This window comes from Herpailurus yagouaroundi, unplaced genomic scaffold (genome assembly GCF_014898765.1).
Source record: "Herpailurus yagouaroundi ecotype Mexico unplaced genomic scaffold, PumYag 210, whole genome shotgun sequence".
Classification (NCBI taxonomy): domain Eukaryota; kingdom Metazoa; phylum Chordata; class Mammalia; order Carnivora; family Felidae; genus Herpailurus; species Herpailurus yagouaroundi.
The window spans coordinates 12,678,064-12,696,495 of NW_024412441.1; the positions used below are offsets into that span (position 1 = coordinate 12,678,064).

Here is an 18,432-nt window from a genome sequence, read left to right on the forward strand (position 1 = left end):
ACCTCAATATATAACAATCCATTGTACATTATATAGCTTTTTCTCAAGGATTGGATAGCACATTAGTATCAAGTATCTATATTATATCATAGTATGTAAATAAGGATAGCTAAATCTATGCTTTGTAACTCTCTGCTCCTACTATAGTATATTTGCAAAGTGATAAAATTCTCTCTTCAAATCACTCATTGAAACTTGAGTTTTGTTGAGAATCTCCACTTGTATGTCCCACAGTACCTCAAAACTCAAAACCCAAACCTGAACTCATCTTTTCCTCCCCATTCCATCCCTAGCTTGCCCACAAAGATCCCTGCCCTAGTACATGGTACCATCCATTGGATTGCCCAAATCAGTATTACTCCTGGCTGCATCCTCTTCTTTTTTTTTTTTTTCTTTTAATTTTTTTTAACGTTTATTTACTTTTGAGACAGAGAGAGAGCATGAATGGGGGGAGGGTCAGAGAGAGAGGGAGACACAGAATCAGAAGCAGGCTCCAGGCTCCGAGCTGTCAGCACAGAGCCCGACGCGGGGCTCGAACTCGTGAACCACGAGATCATGACCTGAGCCAAAGTCGGACACTTAACCGACTGAGCCACCCAGGTGCCCCTGCATCCTCTTCTCTACCCGCCCCTCATATCCATTCACTCATTAAGTTTTATGAATTTACCTTGTGCATGTATCTCAAATCTATTCACTTCTTCCTTTTTTATTAACCATAGTTCAAGCCATGTTTATCTCTTCTCATTTGTATTTCTGCCATAGCATCCTAAACTGGTCTCCCACCACCATTACCATCCATTTCCAGTTGTTTTTACACTGTTTAAGTAATCTTCCTAAAATACAAATCAGAGCATGTTGCTTGCTGCTCTATTTAACATTCAGTGGTGGGGCTCCTGGGTGGCTCAGTCGGTTAAGCATCTGACTGGCTCAGGTCATGATCTCATGGTTCATGAGTTTGAGCCTTGCCATCAAGCTTTGTGTTGACAGTGTGGAGCCTGCTTAGGTTGGTCTGTCTCTCTCTCAAAATAAATAAATAAACTTAAAAAAATATTCAGTAACAATCCTTGACCTTCAAGATAACATCTAAATTCTTTAAAGTGTTTATAGCACCCTTCATAATCCAGCCCCTACTACATGATACAGCCATATGGAGCAACTTGTAGTTCCTGGAGACCTGTGCTGGAGGTGAGCACCTTCAGGTCTTGACAAACACTATTCTTCCTGTTTGACTAATTCCCAATTGTCATCAGTCTCATTTTGGAATTTTTTCAAGAAACCTTCACTGATACCCCAGTATCCTACTCCAACATCATCTAATATTGGATTAGATATTCTTCTATATTTCCATAGTACTTTCTGCTTATCCCTGTTAACAGCATGTGACATACTGTATTGTCATCGCCTATTTAGTTGTCTGTGTCTCTCCTGAATTCCTGGAGGGCAGGTACAATATTGTTTTGGTTGCTGTGTTTCATTTCATTCTTTCTTTTTTTTTTTTTTTTTCCTTTTATGGTTTGCCAACAATGTTGGAGCTACTTTCTTCAGATGTATCTCTCTCTCTCTCTCTCTCTCAATTAAAATTTCATTTATTTTTTTGACTTATTTAGCCTGGACACAAAAAGTTTATTTCTCCCACCATCCACCCTCTACCTCTAGCAACTGTCATTCTGTTGTCTGTATTTATGAACTTGGTGTTCAGGGCAGGGGGTTGGTTTTGTGTTTGGAGTTTTTTATTTTCTTTTAGATTCCACATGTAAGAGAGATCATATGGTAGTTGTCTTTTCTTCATCTGACTTACATCACTTAGCGTAATGCCTTCAGGATCCATCTGTGTTTCCACAAATGGCAAGATTTCATCCTTTTTTATGACTGAATAATATTCTATTGTGTATATATACAATTTTTTCATCGATTCATCAATCAGTGGACACTTAGGTTGTTTCTGTATATTGGCCGTTGTAAATAATGCTGCAGTGAATATGGGGTGGGAGGTGTATACATCTTTTCAAGTTAGTGTTTTTGTTTTCTTCAGGTAAATACCCAGAAGTGGATACCAAATGGATCATATGGTAGTTCTACTTTTAACTTTTTAAGGAAACGCTATACTTTTTTCTATAGTGGTTGTACCAGTTTACATTCCCACCAGAAGTGCACAAGAGATCCTTTTGGGTTTTTTTTTTTTTTTAAGTTTATTTATTTATTTTGAGAGAGTAAGCAAGTGTGAACGGGTGGGGAAGAGGCAGAGAGAGAATCCCAAGCAGGTTCTGCACTGACAGTGGTGCTTGAAGTTATGAACCCTTGACCTCATGACCTGAGCTGAAGTCAAGAGTCAGACGCTTAACCTCACTTGCTTAACCGACTGACACACCCAGGCACCCCAGAGATCCTTTTCTCTACATCGCCAACACTTGTTATTCTAGTCTTTTTGATAATAGCCATTCTAACACGTGTGAGGTGATATCCCTTTTGATTTGCATCCCCAATGATTATAAATGTTGACATCTTTTCATGTATCTGTTGGCCTTCTGTAGGTCTTTGGGAGAATGTCTATTCTAATTTACTGCCCATTTTTTAAATTATATTGTTAGGGTTTCATTTTTGTTTTGCTGTTGTAGGAATTCTCTATATATTTTGTATATTAGTTTATCAGATACATGATTTACAGATATTTTATTCCATTCAATAGGTTGTCTTTTCATTTTGTTGTTCCCTTTTGCTGTGCAGAAGCTTTTTAGTTTTGAAGTAGTCCCATTTGTTTATTTTTGCTTTTGTTGGTTTGCCTTGGGTGTCAAATTCAAAAAATCATTGCCAGGACCTGTGTCAAGGAGTTTATTGCCTATGTTATCTTCTAGGAATTTTACGGTTTGAAGTTTTTAATCCACTTTGAGTTTATTTTTGTGTGTAGTGTAAGCTAGTAGTTCAGTTTCATTCTTTTGTATTTGGCTGTCCAGTGTTTCCAACATTGTTTATTGTGTCCTATCTGCATTGTGTATTCTTGGCTCCTTTGTTGTAAATTAATTGACCTTATATGTGTGGGTGTATTTCTGGGCCCTCTATTCTGTTCCATTGATCTATGTGTCTTTTTATGCCAATGTAATACTGTTTTAATTACTATGTCTTTGTAATATATTTTGAAATCTGGGAGTGTGATGCCTCCAGCTTAGTTCTCCTCTTTCAGGATTGCTCTGGCTATTCAGGGTCTTTTATGGTTCCATACAAATTTTAGAATTGTTTGTTCTGTTTCTATGAAAAATACCATTGGGATTATGAAAGGGATTGTGTTGAATCTGTATATTGCTTTGAGTTAGTATGGACATTTTAACAGTACTAATTTTTCCAATGCATGACTACAGAATATCTTTCCATTTATTTGTTTCTTCAATTTCTTTCATTAATGTCTTCTAGTTTTTAGTATATAGGTCTTTTACCTCCTTAATTAAATTTATTCTTGGGTATTTTTTTGTTTTTGTGCATTTGTAAATGGGTTTTCTTTTTAATTTCCAATAGTTAATTCTTCATGTATGCAACAAATTTTTGTGTATTGACTTTGTATCCTGCAACTTTATTGAATTTATTCTAACAATTTCTTGATGTTTTTAGGGTCTTGTATATATACTATGTCACCTGTAAATAGTGACAGTTTTACTTCCTCCTTTCCAATTTGGATGCCTTTATTTGTCTTACCTGATTACTTTGGTAGGATTTCCAATACTGTGTTGAATAAAGTGGCAAGAGTGAGCATATTGGTCTTGTTGTTCCTGGTTTTTAGAGGAAAAGCATTTAGCTTTTCACCATTGAGTATGTTAGCTGTGGGTTTATCTTATATGGCCTTTACTGAGGTATGTTCCCTATACCCACTTGGCTGAGAGTTTTTATCGTAAATGGTTGTTGAATTTTGTCAGATGCCCTTTCTGCATCTATTGAGATGATCATATGATTTTTTTCTTTTATTTTGTTAACGTGGTGTATCACATTGACTGATGTGTAGCTGTTAGGCCTTCTTGCATCCCTGGAATAAATCCCACTTGATCATGGTGTCTGCTCCTTTTAATGTATTGTTGAATTCAGTTTGCTGATATTTCATTGAGGATTTTTATATTTATGTTCATCAGGGATATTGGCCAATAATTTTCTTGTGGCATCCTTATCTGGTTTTGCTATCAAGATAATGTCTGCCTTGACTTTGGAAGAGTTTTGTCCTCTTCTATTTTTGAAAGAGGTTAGAAAAGTTGATGTTAAATCTTTGAATGCTTGGTAGAACATAACAAGAACCCATCATAAAAGGAAGAAGACCCATCATATGCTGCCTTACAAGAGACTCATTTTCCAAAATAGATTATATGTTAGGCCACAAAAAAAGTCTTAATAAATTTAAGAGAATTGAAATCATATCAGGCATCTTTTCCAACCATAATGGTATGAAACTAGAAAATTAATTATATAAAGAAGACCAGAGAATTCACAAATTTGTGGAGATTAAATAGTATGCTACCGAACAACCAGTGGGTCAAAGAAGAAATCAAAAGAGAAATCAAAAAATACCTTGAGACAAAAAAAAATGGAACTGTGACAGACAGATATGTGGCATGCAGCAAGAGCAGTTCAGAAGGAAAGTTTGTGGCAATAAATGTCTATCTCAAGAAACAAGAAAGTCTGAGACAACTTTATATTTCAAGGAACTAGGAAGAGACAAAAAGCCCAAATTTAATACAAGGAAGAGAATAACAAAGATTAGAGCAGAAATTAATAAAATAGAGAGTCAAAAGACAATAGAGAAGATTAAGGAAACTAAGAATTGGTTCTTTGAAAAGATAACAAAATTGACAAACCTTTAGCTACACTCACCAAGACAAAAGGAAATAGGACACAAAATAAAAAATGAAAGAGGAAATATTACAACTGAGAGCACAGAAATACAAAAGATTGGGAGAGGTTTTTTTTGTTTGTTTTAGCATTGGAAGATTAAAATGAAGTTGTATGCCAACAAATTGGACAACCTAGAAGAAATGGATAAATTCCTAGAAATATACAACCTACCAAGACTGAATCATGATGAAGTAGGAAATTTGAACAGATGAATTACTAGTAGGGAGATTGACTCAGTAATCAAAAACCTCCCAGCAAACAAAAGCCCAGGACCAGACTGCTCCACTGGTAAATTCTACCAGACATTGAAAGAATTAATGGTTGTTCTGTCTCACCAGTAACTCATACAGTGCATGGCACATTCGTTCGTTCATTCTACATTTATTCAGCAAATATTTGTTGAACACACTTTATGTTCGGCAGTTTAGAATGAGTTGGTCTAAATTTTTTCTGTTGAAATGAAGCCTTGTTTGAGTTTTCAGTAAGTGTTGATAATATCAAAGAAGTGGCTTCTAAAGATTATTATTCAGTGGTCAAAGTGTAAATATTTTTTCTTTTACCAGTCTTAGATAGTCCCTATAGTTCATGTTGTTTTGGAAATTCAGAAGTGTGTGTATATGTGTGTAATTAATAACCGAATATGTGAATGGAATATGTAATAATATCTTGAATAATTACATATTATGACTTTATTTCTGGACTCTCTACCTTAAAATATTTAAGAAAAATTTTTAAGTAAAATGCTTAAGTTTTAAGTAAAATATTTAAAAACATTTTAAATGAATTTTATCTTGATTTCAGTTTATTCAGTGGATTTTTTTAGTAGTTGGAAAAAGCTGTGGTAGTTCGCAACTGTGTTAGAAACAGTTGTCAAGTGTGGTTCTTTACAATGTGAGACTGGGAGCTGTTTCTAAACACACAGTTACTAGCACAGATTTGCTTAAGTTTCCAATCTGATCTGTGGCTATGGGTAAGTAACGTGGAATATGTATAATATTTGTGGGGTGTTGGAAACCACTGTAAATTAATTTCCATAAACTCTAACTTTAGGTTGGTGTATAACCTAGTGTATAGATTTTGAACCCCATCCAAGCAGTAATACAGTTTTTTTGTAAACCTTTAAGATAGTTAAGTATGTAAAAATTAAGTTATTCTTCTAGTTTCAGAATGTATAGACTTAAGTCTCTTCTTTTGTTGGAATAAATCCTAATATAAATTTTCAATGTATTTAATATCAAAGATTTCAAAGATTATTTTTTAGCTAAAGAAAGAAATGTGCTTATTTTCCAGAAGGCTTTGCTTAAACCTTGGTTCCTATTCATAGTGAAGACTCTGGTTTATTAATGTAGGGTTTACAGTAAAATCTAAAAATTATAAAATTAAATCTGTGTGTGTGTGTAAGCATCCCTTTAAATTGCACACTATTATCTTTTTGAGCACTGATAAGGTCTTAATAAAATGTGTGGGTGTGTACACTATCCAATTTGGGTAGTCACTAGTCACATGTGACCGTTGAGCACTTGATATAAGGCATGTCTGAAAATAAATGTGGTAAAAATAAGTACTGATTTTCAAAGATTTGGTATGAAAAAAGAATGTAAAATATCTCAATTTTGTATTGGTTAAATGTTGAAATACATTTTAGATATCTGGTTAAATTATATTAGAATTAACTTCACTTTTTTTTTCAAATACAGCTACTAGAATATGAAAAATTACATGTGTGGGGGTGCTTGGTTGGCTCAGTCAGAAGAGCACGTGACTCTTGATCTCAGGGTTGTGAGTTTGAGCCCCATGTTGGGTAAAGAGATTACTAAAAAAATAAACTTTAAAAAATTTACATATATGAATCACATTCTGTTTCTATTAGACCTCTCTGGTTGAGAACATTTCCTAACTGAAAATTATGTTTCCTGTAAATTATGGTTGAAATTGAGCATTTTTTGTATTGAGATTTTTTTTTAGTTTTAGATTACAGCTTGGCATTTAAATATGGACATTCTAATACTAGGTGTAAAAGTGAAACTATAAAGTTAAAATTTTTTCAACAAAATATTGAGGGCTTGCTTTTAGACTTCGTTGTTGGAACAAAGCCATAAATAATATTTTATGATTTCTTGATTCTTGGATTGGAGCTAGTATGGCAGTTACCATTGATCGTTCACTTTATTCATTGTTTCATTTATTTATTCAACAAAATTTTTGTTTATTTGCTTCATATGTGCCAAATCTATCTTGGGAATACTTCATAATTTTAGGAGGGAACAAAAAATCATACATGTGCATGTATATAAGTTCATTGGAGTTGAAGGTAGAAAGACCTGAAGCAGTTCCTGTCCAGATTTTTATTTTCTGTAAAGTAGTATCTAAGGTCATCATAGTTCACCACTAGGGATGGTTTTTGGGGAAAACTCCTTGAATTGAAGAGGTTCTCCATAGATGTGAATCAACATTTTTTTGAGTACCTACTGGACAACAAAGTAGATACTGAGAAAGAATATAAATGAGAGACCTGGCCATCAAAGCTTATATTTTTGTCAAGAAAATATGGAATATACCAAAAAAGTAAATAATAACATAAAGTAGCTATGATATTGCAAAGAATATATGGTACTTACACACTACTGCAGATAATTATACAGTACTACAGGAATTCAAAAAATGAAGAGAATACTAATGACTAGAGTTGTTTTGTTTTTTAATCTTTCTCCTTTGCTTCATACTGCAATAGTGGCCAAGTGATCTTTTCAGAATGACCCCTTTTTAAATATCTTTTAGAACAGTCAGTGGTAATTTATTATGAGAACTATATAGAAATTTAGCACAGATTCTTTACCTCAGCACAAATAAGAATCAATAACAGTTCTTTTAGAACTGAGCTTTGAGTGCTTTAGAACAAGACAGTGTTTACAGATAGGAAGTTGAGGTTACTATGGCATTACACAATTCAAATTATGTAGCTTTGTGTATCTGTTGGTGTGAACTTCTGGGTGCAGCTGAGTTAACCAACACCTTTTCTTTCTGTTAGTACCTCTGAATTCCTTACTTTTTAGTCTTTAATATTTGCTGTGTTGATGGTGAGAAGGAAAGGATTCCAGGGCAGGATGGGTGAGTGAGTTAGGTATCTGTAATAATAAGATCTATAGATTTGAGGGGTTTTGTTTGTTTTTAGAGAGAAGGCACGAGTGGGAAAGAGGGGCAGAGGCGGGGAGAGAGGGAACCTCAAGCAGGCTCCACGCTTAGCCTGGAGCCCAATTCAGGGCTCAGTTCCCATGATCTTGGGATCATGACCTGAGCTGAAATCAGGAGTTGGACACTCAACCATCTGAACCACCCAGGTGCCCCAAGATCTATTGATTTTAAACAGGAATAGGAGTGGGGTGAGAGAGAAGAAGGTTGTATAGGATGAAAAGTTTTGAGAATGTACTTTTTTGAGTGTTGTAGAAACTGATTGCTAGCAGCATTATAACTAGGGTGATAGAGATATTATCCCCACATGCATACCTACCACAAACATACAGAAATGTAACACAAAACAAGGACAGAAATGTAAATGCGTAGTTAAGCTCTAAAGAAGGAAAGAAGAAGCCAGAAATGAGAGAAGTCAAATCAAAGCAGTAAGTAGGAGTAGGTGCTATTGTATAAAATAGCACAGGGACTTTTTGGTTCTGGACTATATGTCCTAAGGGATCTGGGTTGGAGTTTTAGTGCATATATGGGCATGGGAGATATGTGGTCTTAGGCATTTTCAAAATAGAGCTAGCACTAAAACCTAGGCATATGGCTTAGAACCTGAAACAACTTCCGTAATTGTACAAAAATCTAATTTTTTTTAATGTTTGTTTATCTTAGCCTGAGCGGGGGAGGAGTAGAGAGACAGGGAAACAGAGGATCTGAAGCAGGCTTCACACTGTCAGCAGTGAACCCAGTGTGGGGCTCAAACCCATGAACTGTGAGATCATGATCTGAACCGAAGTCGGACACTCAACTGACTGAGCCACCCAGGAGCCCTGTCCTTGCTTTGTATTTTGTAATGACTGCATAATAGTCTATTGTATAGCTGTACCAAAGTTTATTTAACAGTTATTGATGAACATTTTGATTGTTATCCCGCAGTATTATAAACAACTGCAGTGAATATCTTGGTACATACTACTTTGCCCATATGTGTGAATATAGTTGCAGAATCAATTCGCAGAAATGGAATTCCTTATTAATAATAGCAATTGCCAAACTGCTCTCCTTAAAGCAATTAGGAATCTTTTTTCCCTCATGTTATCCTTTAATGATACTAGTATTTGATCACACTTTTTGATATTTGATAACTTGCCACGTAAAAAATCTCATTGTCAGGGCACCTGGGTGGCTCACTGGGTTAAGCATCCAGCTCTTGATTTCAGCTCATGTCATGATTTCATGGTTTGTGAGATGGAGCCCCATGATTCTTGGGATTCTCTCTCTCCCCCTCTCTCTGGCCATCCCCCTTGTGCGCTTGCACACGCTCTCTCTCTCTCTCTCTCTCTCTCTCTCTCGTGCATGCTCTCTCTTTCAAAATATATAAACATTTTTTTTTTAATCTCATTGTCATTTTTATTAGCATTTAAACTTAATTCTGTCTTGTCTATTCATGTCTTTGGCCTGATTTTCTATTGAATTGTTTCTTTTCCATATTGATTTGTAGGCATGCAGATAAAATAAGGAAATTACCCTTTTGTGACATGTATTGTAAAAATTTTTTTTCTAATAGGTTGCTTCTTGATTATGTTTGTGGTGTTAATTTTCCAAGCAGAATTTTAAAACTTTTTATATATTACTCAAATTGATTAGCTTTAAAAAAAATCAATATGTTTATTTGGGGGGAGGTGGGGAGAGAGAGAGAAAGAAAGAACAAGAACAAGTTGGGGAAGGGCAGAAAGAGACAAGGAGACATAGAATCTGAAGCAGGCTCCAGGCTCTGAACTGACAAGCAGTGAGCCTAATACAGAGCTTGAACTCATGAAGGGTGAGGTCATGACCTGAGCTAAAGTTGGACGTTCAACTGATTGAGCCACTCAGGTGCCTCTATTAGCCTCTTTTTTTTTTTTTTAAACAATTTGTACTTAAAAGTATAATACAAGGAAGGTTTTTTCCTTCTGAACCCCCATAAAAGTAAGTTGCCAGCCTGTTATCCTGCTACCTCCTAATACGTTAGGGTGTATGTTTCCTACAAACAAGGATATTCTCCTAAATCACTGTACTACAGCTATTAAAATCTGAAAGTTAACATTGACCCACTACTACCTTCTAATCTTTTAACTCCCATTCAAGTTTCACTAATTGTCATAATGGCAAATTTTTAGCAAAAGGATCCAGTTCAGAACCATGTTAGTTGCCATATCTCTTCCATATTCTTCAACCTGGAACAGTTCCTTAGACTTTGCTTGACTTTCATGACTTTGACAATTTTGAAGATTATTCAAAACAAATTAGAACAAATTGAGCTTGTTTGAGGTTTCCTCAAATTAAATTTAGGATATATATCTTTATCATAGCAGTTGTGATCCTGTTGTATGCTATCAGGTGGCACACAGTTTCAGTTTGTCCTACTGATGATAGTCATGTTGATCACTTGATTAAGGCAGTGTCTGATGGGCATCTCTGCTATCGAGTTACTATTTTTCCCTTTCTACTTAATAAGTATTTGAGGGGAGGTACTCAAACGTGCCATTCCATATCAAACTTTAAAGTTAATTATTTATCTCTAGCAATATGAATTTATGGGTTGCTTTCTATTCATTGGATTATAATACTTTCACTGTCATTATGAATTTTGATGTTCCAACATAATTTTGCTAGTGAGTGATCATTTAAGCTGACCTCTGTGTCTTTTTGACACATCTTCATCATTCTTTGAGCATTTTCTTTTCTCTGCCACAAGATATTCCAGGCTTGTTTTATAATTTCCAACGACCTAAAATCAGCCATTTCTCCAAGGAGCCCTTATCCTTTTTATAAAAAATGTTATCAGAAGCCAAGATCCAAATGTTAGTCATACTCATTGGTACTGGAGTGTCAACTGCTTTCTAGGTTCTGTCAGTGGACAGAGCTAGAAAATATACGCAGGTACATTTATCCACATCCAAACATTTACATATGTATTTATGTATTAGAAAACCATGAGTTCACATTTATAACCTCCAATTCCAGTCTTAACACCCAAGTTCTTATTCTAGTTTTCTTTTTATAATTTAACTCTCTTCTCTGACAGAAACCTGGCTTCCATTATTGTTTAATTATTTGATGAATCCCTCTGTTGTATGCAGCCAATCTTCCACTTCACCATCCCTTTTCCTGTATGCCCTTCTCTCCTTGCTCTTGCTCTGACTCTCCATTTCAGGCCACCCCTTTTCCCACACAAGCTTCCTTACCCTGTTGAGCTCTAGCACCCTATGCCACACCACCGTCTGCAAAATGTTGTTTTCATCCTACTTGATATGTGATACCCACCCTCCACTTAGCTGTCCCTCTGTATGGACACTCTCCTCATCCCACTTTGATTCTGACATCTCTTGCCAGGCTACTCTTCTCACCCTACTTGGGCTATAATCATGTATTAGTAAGTCTTCCCATTCCTCATCAAGTGAACATGCTCCTCACCTTTTTTTTAAATGCCTTCCAGATTTTGTGTTCTACTTCTTCTCCGCTTTAACATTACAAAAAATAATTACCTTTGGTTTCTTTTAGTGATAGATTTTTTTGTACTTGAATACATGCTCTGTTTTGGAATTTGTTTTGAAGTAAGAAATGAAGTAGAAGTCTAGCATTTCTTTCAGATGTTTGTCCAGTTGGCTGGAATTTTATATAAAAGTTGTACCTACCCCTTCTCCCCCTATCAAATTTATGAAGCTTCTTAAAAGTATACTGCATCCATAGAGCTTTTTTTAAAAAATGGGTGTCATTTTTCATATTGCTTTTTTTTTTATAACAGATGATGATGTACCTGCAGATATGGTTGCTGAAGAATCAGGTCCTGGTGCACAAAATAGTCCATACCAACTTCGTAGAAAAACTCTGTTGCCAAAAAGAACAGCGTGTCCTACAAAGAGCAGTATGGAGGTAAATAAATGTAACTCCTTTTCTTTTTGTAATGAAGGAATTGTTAAGAAACAAAACGGGAAATGTCACCATTTAAAAGAAATGTTTTTAATGTGTATTTATTTTTGAGAGAGAGACAGCATGAGTGGGGGAGGGAGAGAGAGAGAGAGAGAGAGAGAGAGAGAGAGAGAGAGACAGAACCTGAAGGAGGCTGTAGGCTCTGAGCTGTCTGCACACAGCCTGACATGGGGCTCAAACTAAAACTGCGAGATCATGACCTGAGCCGAAGTCGGACGCTTAACCGACTGAGCCCCCCAGGTGCCCTTGAAATGTCACCGTTTTTTAGAAATAATGATTACGTATGGTAAAAATATTTGCTTAATTAGTTTTCCTTTTGTTTTTCAAGGGTGCCTCAACTTCAACTACAGAAAACTTTGGTCATCGTGCAAAACGTGCAAGAGTATCTGGAAAATCACAAGATCTATCTGGTATTTCCTTTGGGAAAACTAAGGGATAGAGTTAAATACTCTTTTTAATTTTGTTTGATAGCAAAAATTAAAATTTTATTAAATATAGATTAATGGCACATTTTGAATTGAAAAGGTGATACTATAGAATAAACATGAGAACCTGATCTCTTTTGACTGTAATTGTTGTATAAAAATACATTTTATGTGTTTAACCAGTTTCTGAAGTGGTACATAACAGCTAAAAGAAAGAATACTTAAGTTAGGACAAAAGAAGATAAATGTGTATATTATCTATGAAAGTAAAATGCTTATAAAATGATTGTCATCAAACAATAAAAGCTATTCATTAGATAAAATGAAAATAATGCTCTTTACATAATGAGAAAGTTGTCACTACCGCAATAAATAGTTTAAATTCTGTTTGTTAATCTCTTTATAGCAGCACCTGCTGAACAGTATCTTCAGGAGAAACTGCCAGATGAAGTGGTTCTAAAAATCTTCTCTTACTTGCTGGAACAGGATCTTTGTAGAGCAGCTTGTGTGTGTAAACGCTTCAGTGAGCTTGCTAATGATCCAATTTTGTGGTAAGTGAAAATTTATTTCTTATTATCTTGAGATATATTATTTGCTGCCCTAAATGCTAAAGATGGTAGGGAAGTTGAAGTGTGAGGTGGTAGTTAAAATTAAACAGTTGGAACAACATTAGAATGCTTATAAATTCCATGTTACCTGTTTATCACAAATGTAGGTTGTTGGTCTAAGCGGTATTTATAAAACAAAAAATGAAGTACTTTCTGTGCTATTTATCAGTTAATAGCAACTGAGTGATTGTGGGAAATGTTGTTCATTTAAATTTAAGCTTTTTAGAAATAGAACTGTGTCTAATTTCAAATAGGTAATTTTTTAAGAAGAAAACAGGTAATTCAATCTGATAGTTTAATGAGAGTGTAGATTTTGTTACATCACTTTTGGAAAACTGTTAACATCACTGAGTTTGACAGTTGTATTTATGAGCCTTAAAGTATGCAAGCCCTTTGACCAACGTAATTCATTTCTGGAAATTTTTTTTCCTTATGTACAAATTTTTCATAATGGCACAGTTAGTAATAGGGAAAATTAGAAATCTAAATGTCTAGCAAGAAGAAATGGACTAATAATGTAACATCTACTTAGAGGATGATGATTGTAACTATAATTGCCTGTAAGGCAATTAATAGTGATTTTTACAAGAGTTGCTACTAACATGGTAAAATGCTATGTTCTAAAAAATTTTTTTAAAGAGCAGAATACAGAATTTTATATGCTATATAATCATAACTGTAATAAATGAAACTATCTGTAGATAAAAAGACTGCAAGAAAATACCAATTTTTACAGGAAGTGATTAAATAGTTACTATCAGTACATTTCTGAGATTTGTTGGCTCTTGATAATAACATGTAAAGATATACAAAGAGTTAATTAGGTTCAGAGTATTTCACTGAAAGCCATCCTTTAATTATTTTTTTCAAAGTTTATTTATTTATTTTGAGAGAGCATGCACATGTGTGAGTGGAGGAGGAGCAGAGAGAGAGGGAGAGAGAATCCCAAGCAGGCCATGCACTGTCAGCGTGGAGCCCAGTGCCCGGCTTGATCTCACAAATGATGAGATCATGACCTGAGCCGAAACCAAGACTTGGGTGCTTAACTGACTAAGCCACCCAGACAACCTAAAAGCCATCCTTTTAAATAATAACCGTATGAGCCTTTTACAGTAGGGTAGCCTTCTTTCCCCTAAGCAAATTTTGAAGAATTGACACTTCTTATTTTGGGAGGTGTACTGTTTTTTATATGTAGTTACATATTGTTTTTTAATGTTTGTTTGTTTGTTTGTTTATTTATTTATTTTCTAAATTTTATTTATTTTTGAGACAGGAAGAGACAGAGTATGAACAGGGGAGGGTCAGAGAGAGGGAGACACAGAATCTGAAACAGGCTCCAGGCTCTGAGCTGTCAGCACAGAGCCCGACGCGGGGCTCGAACTCACGGACGGCGAGATCATGACCTGAGCCGAAGTCGGCTGCTCAACCGACTGAGCCACCCAGGCGCCCCTGTTTATTTATTTTTGAGAGAGAGTGAGTGGGGAGGGAGCAGAGAGAGAGGGAGACACAGAATCCTTAGCAGGCTCCAGGTTTCTAAGCTGTCAGCACAGAGCCAGATGTGGGGCTCAAACTTGTGAACTGTGAAATCATGACCTGAGCTGAAGTCAGATGTTCAGCCAACTGAGCCACCCAGGTGTCCCTATATGTAGTTATATTATTTTAGCCAAAAACCATTTTACATTTAAAATTTTGGTTTTTTATATTCTTATATGTTTTAAAGCATCAGATAATTTTTCTAGTTGTTTTATTTTTATTTTTTTTATTTTTTTATTTTTTTTTTAACGTTTATTTATTTTTGAGACAGAGAGAGACAGAGCATGAACGGGGGGAGGGTCAGAGAGAGAGGGAGACACAGAATCGGAAGCAGGCTCCAGGCTCTGGGCCATCATCAGCCCAGAGCCCGACGCGGGGCTCGAACTCACGGTATTTTTATTTTTTTTTAATGTTTTTTTATTTATTTTTGAGACAGAGACAGAGCATGATTAGGGGAGGGGCAGAGAGAGAGGGAGACACAGAATCCAAAGCAGGCTCCAGGCTCTGAGCTGTCAGCACAGAGCCCAATGTGGGGCTCGATCTCACAGACTGTGAGATCATGACCTAAGCCGAAGTCGGTTGCTTAACCGACTGAGCCACCCAGGCGCCCCTTTCTAGTTGTTTTAAAGGACATTTTATGAAGAAATCTTTCATTCCTTTTCTCCTTCAGGAAACGATTATACATGGAAGTTTTCGAATATACTCGCCCTATGATGCATCCTGAACCTGGCAAATTCTACCAGATTAATCCAGAAGAATATGAACATCCAAATCCTTGGAAAGAGAGTTTCCAGCAGTTGGTATGAAGTATAAATGGAAAATACTGATTTATATTTGTAACTAAAAGTTTCTTTTTAAAAAATTTATTTAAACTTAAGAATAGGTTTTAAGGCAATGAATATTTATCAGTCAACAAAATATTCAACAACTTTTTTAACTGCTGATGTATTTATTAATAATTTAAACAGTGTCAGTAAGCATCAGTAGCCCAAGAGCAGTTATACTTTATATGGATCTCTTTGAACTTTTTCTTAAATTATTAGTGTTCAGTAGTTGTTTTAAAGTTTCACATTTACCTTAATTTTCCTATGGTCTTTTATGAGTGGTTCTCAGGTGGGGATGGTTTTGCTCCACAGGAGACATTTGTCAATGTCTGGAGACCTTTTTGGTTGTCACACTGGAGAAGAGGATTCTACTGGTATCTAGTGGGTAGAGGCCAGGGATGCTGCTAAATATTTTAACAGTGATGCACAGGACAACCCCACAACAAAGAATTATCTGTCCCAAAATATCAGTAGTGCTGAGATTAGCAAATTTTGTCCTTTCTTACTGGATATTACTGAGTCATAAGCTGTTTCAGAATTTACATTGCACTATGCAACAGAAAATTAGAATAATTAAAACCTTTTTTATATTTAATAAAAAATATATAATACAAAATTAATTTAGAATATAATGTTTATATTAGTAGTTAATGTTTCTGGTTTTTTTGTTTGGTTTGTTTTTTGACATTTTAGTATAAAGGTGCACATGTAAAGCCAGGATTTGCTGAACATTTCTACAGTAATCCTGCAAGATATAAAGGAAGAGAAAATATGTTGGTATGTTTGATTTGTATTTTTACAAGACTTAAGATGGTAATCTTTCAGTTCTGTACTGATGCTTTTGGTTTTTTTTGTAGTATTATGATACAATTGAAGATGCCCTTGGTGGGGTACAAGAAGCTCATTTTGATGGACTTATCTTTGTTCATTCTGGAATATACACTGATGAATGGATATATATTGAATCTCCAATCACCATGATTGGTGCAGGTATTTTGAGATGCATTGTCATTAAAAATTTAATATATTATTTACGTGATTTTTTTTTTTTTAACACTAGTGACTTAAAATCCAGGGAACCTTGGTAATACCTTAATGGTAAGAAAGAACAGGAATATTGCATATCACAGAAATGAAAACATGATAGTTCAGACATTATAGATGAATTTTTTTTAAGATGTATATATTTCTTGATGTCTGTACTTTGTCCAACTGTCTTATTCATTAAAGAAAGAAAGATACTTGTTTTATCTTTTATTTGAAAATCAAGATGGTTAATGTTTTTATTGCTGTGTTTTTAATGAAACAGATATCCTTTGTAAATTTTTTTTGTGCTATTGGTCAGGTTTCTAAGAATTAATGTAACAGTTGTTGAGCACTGATCAGTCATTTCAAGATTTCTTCTGCCTTTTTTAAGGACACTGTACCTGGACCATTTTAAGATAGCTAGCATTTATTACTTGTAACTGAAATTTTTATTTACTGCCCCTTGTGCTTCCCTGCTCCATTTCCACGATAGAGAATAGGGGGGGAAGATATAATAAATTTTGCCTAGTGACTTGCAGTACTTTCCAAATCAAGGCCAGTTTGGAAATAAGTTTAAATTGGGAGGTTTCTCTCCTTCTCTACCTACTTATCATCCCCCTTCTTCTTTCCCCTCCTTAAGCTTCTTTTTCTGGTGCTGCCAGAGGTGATTTTATTTTCACAAGAAACCATTTTTTAATCTGTCATTGTATTTGATACTAAATACTATTAGTAGTTAGGAGTATTGTTAGGAGTATTGTTATATATGAATGAGTACTCATATTAATAGTACTCAAATAATATCCACATTAAATATGATGGCCTGTAGAAAAGGCCAGTGAAACATAGTTACCTGATAAAATGAATATTCTTATATATTCAATACTAATGTTTTTTTAAAACTTCCCCCTCATATTATGCTAAGTGAAATAAATTAGACAAAGACAAATACCAAGTGATGTCACTTATATATGGAATCTAAAAAACAAGACAAATAACAGTACAAAGGAAATAGACTCATAAATACAGAGAACATATAGGTTGTTTATAGAGGGGAGGTAAGTGGACAGATAGATGAAAAAGGGGAAGGAGATTAAGAGGTACAAACTTCCCGTTATAAAATAAATGTCACAGGTTGAAAAGTATAGGATAGGAAACATAATCAGTAATATTATAATAATTTTGTGATGGTGACAGAGTAATTACACTTCCATAGTGAGCATTTTGTAATGTATATAATTATCAAGTCACTGTATTGTACACCTGAAACTAGTATGTTAACTATACTTCAATTAAATTTTTTTATTAAAATTTTTCTTAAAAAAATGAAAAAAAAATTCTTCCTCCAAAAAAAGTACCCAACTTAAAACAGTAAAAAGGATTTTTTTATTATTAGTTTTATGGCAGAATATTTTTACTGATTAAAAAAATTTTTATTTCAATTTCATCTGATAAATCATGTGCTTTAAAAAAATAAAGGTAATGTGTTTTAAAATATCTTCTCCACAGCACCTGGAAAAGTAGCAGACAAAGTTATAATTGAAAACACTAGAGATTCAACCTTCGTCTTTATGGAAGGTTCTGAGGATGCTTATGTTGGATATATGACAATAAGGGTAAGGAATTTAAGATTTAGAATATGTATGTTGAAATCGTTTAAGGCAGTGGTTGTCTGTTTCAAGCAGAATTTCTCCTTTTCAGTTTAACCCTGATGACAAATCTGCTCAACACCATAATGCACACCACTGCTTAGAGATTACAGTAAATTGTAGCCCTATTATTGATCACTGTATCATCCGAAGTACATGTACAGGTTAGTGTTTCCATTATGTTTTATTATGAAATGAGTTATTGGGGTGCCAGGGTGGCTCAGTCAGTTGAGTGTCCCAACTCTTGATTTCGGCTCAAGTCATGATCCCAGGGCTGTGGGATCCAGCATTGGGCTCTTCACTGAGCATAGAGCCTGCCTTGGATATATATTCTCTCTCCCTCTCTCTCTCT

General features: G+C 34.9%; 1 protein-coding gene across 1 annotated transcript in view; it reads left to right on the forward strand.

Moving 5' to 3' along the window:
- Positions 1 to 18,432, forward strand: part of FBXO11 (F-box protein 11) — an 85,434-nt gene that overhangs the window by 47,103 nt on the left and 19,899 nt on the right. Inside the window, exons 2-9 of the mRNA XM_040453807.1 lie at positions 11,834 to 11,961; positions 12,347 to 12,428; positions 12,850 to 12,994; positions 15,255 to 15,384; positions 16,102 to 16,185; positions 16,266 to 16,398; positions 17,941 to 18,047; positions 18,133 to 18,244. Coding sequence (XP_040309741.1) covers positions 11,834 to 11,961; positions 12,347 to 12,428; positions 12,850 to 12,994; positions 15,255 to 15,384; positions 16,102 to 16,185; positions 16,266 to 16,398; positions 17,941 to 18,047; positions 18,133 to 18,244 — 921 coding nt within the window. The remainder of the gene's footprint in view (positions 1 to 11,833; positions 11,962 to 12,346; positions 12,429 to 12,849; positions 12,995 to 15,254; positions 15,385 to 16,101; positions 16,186 to 16,265; positions 16,399 to 17,940; positions 18,048 to 18,132; positions 18,245 to 18,432) is intronic.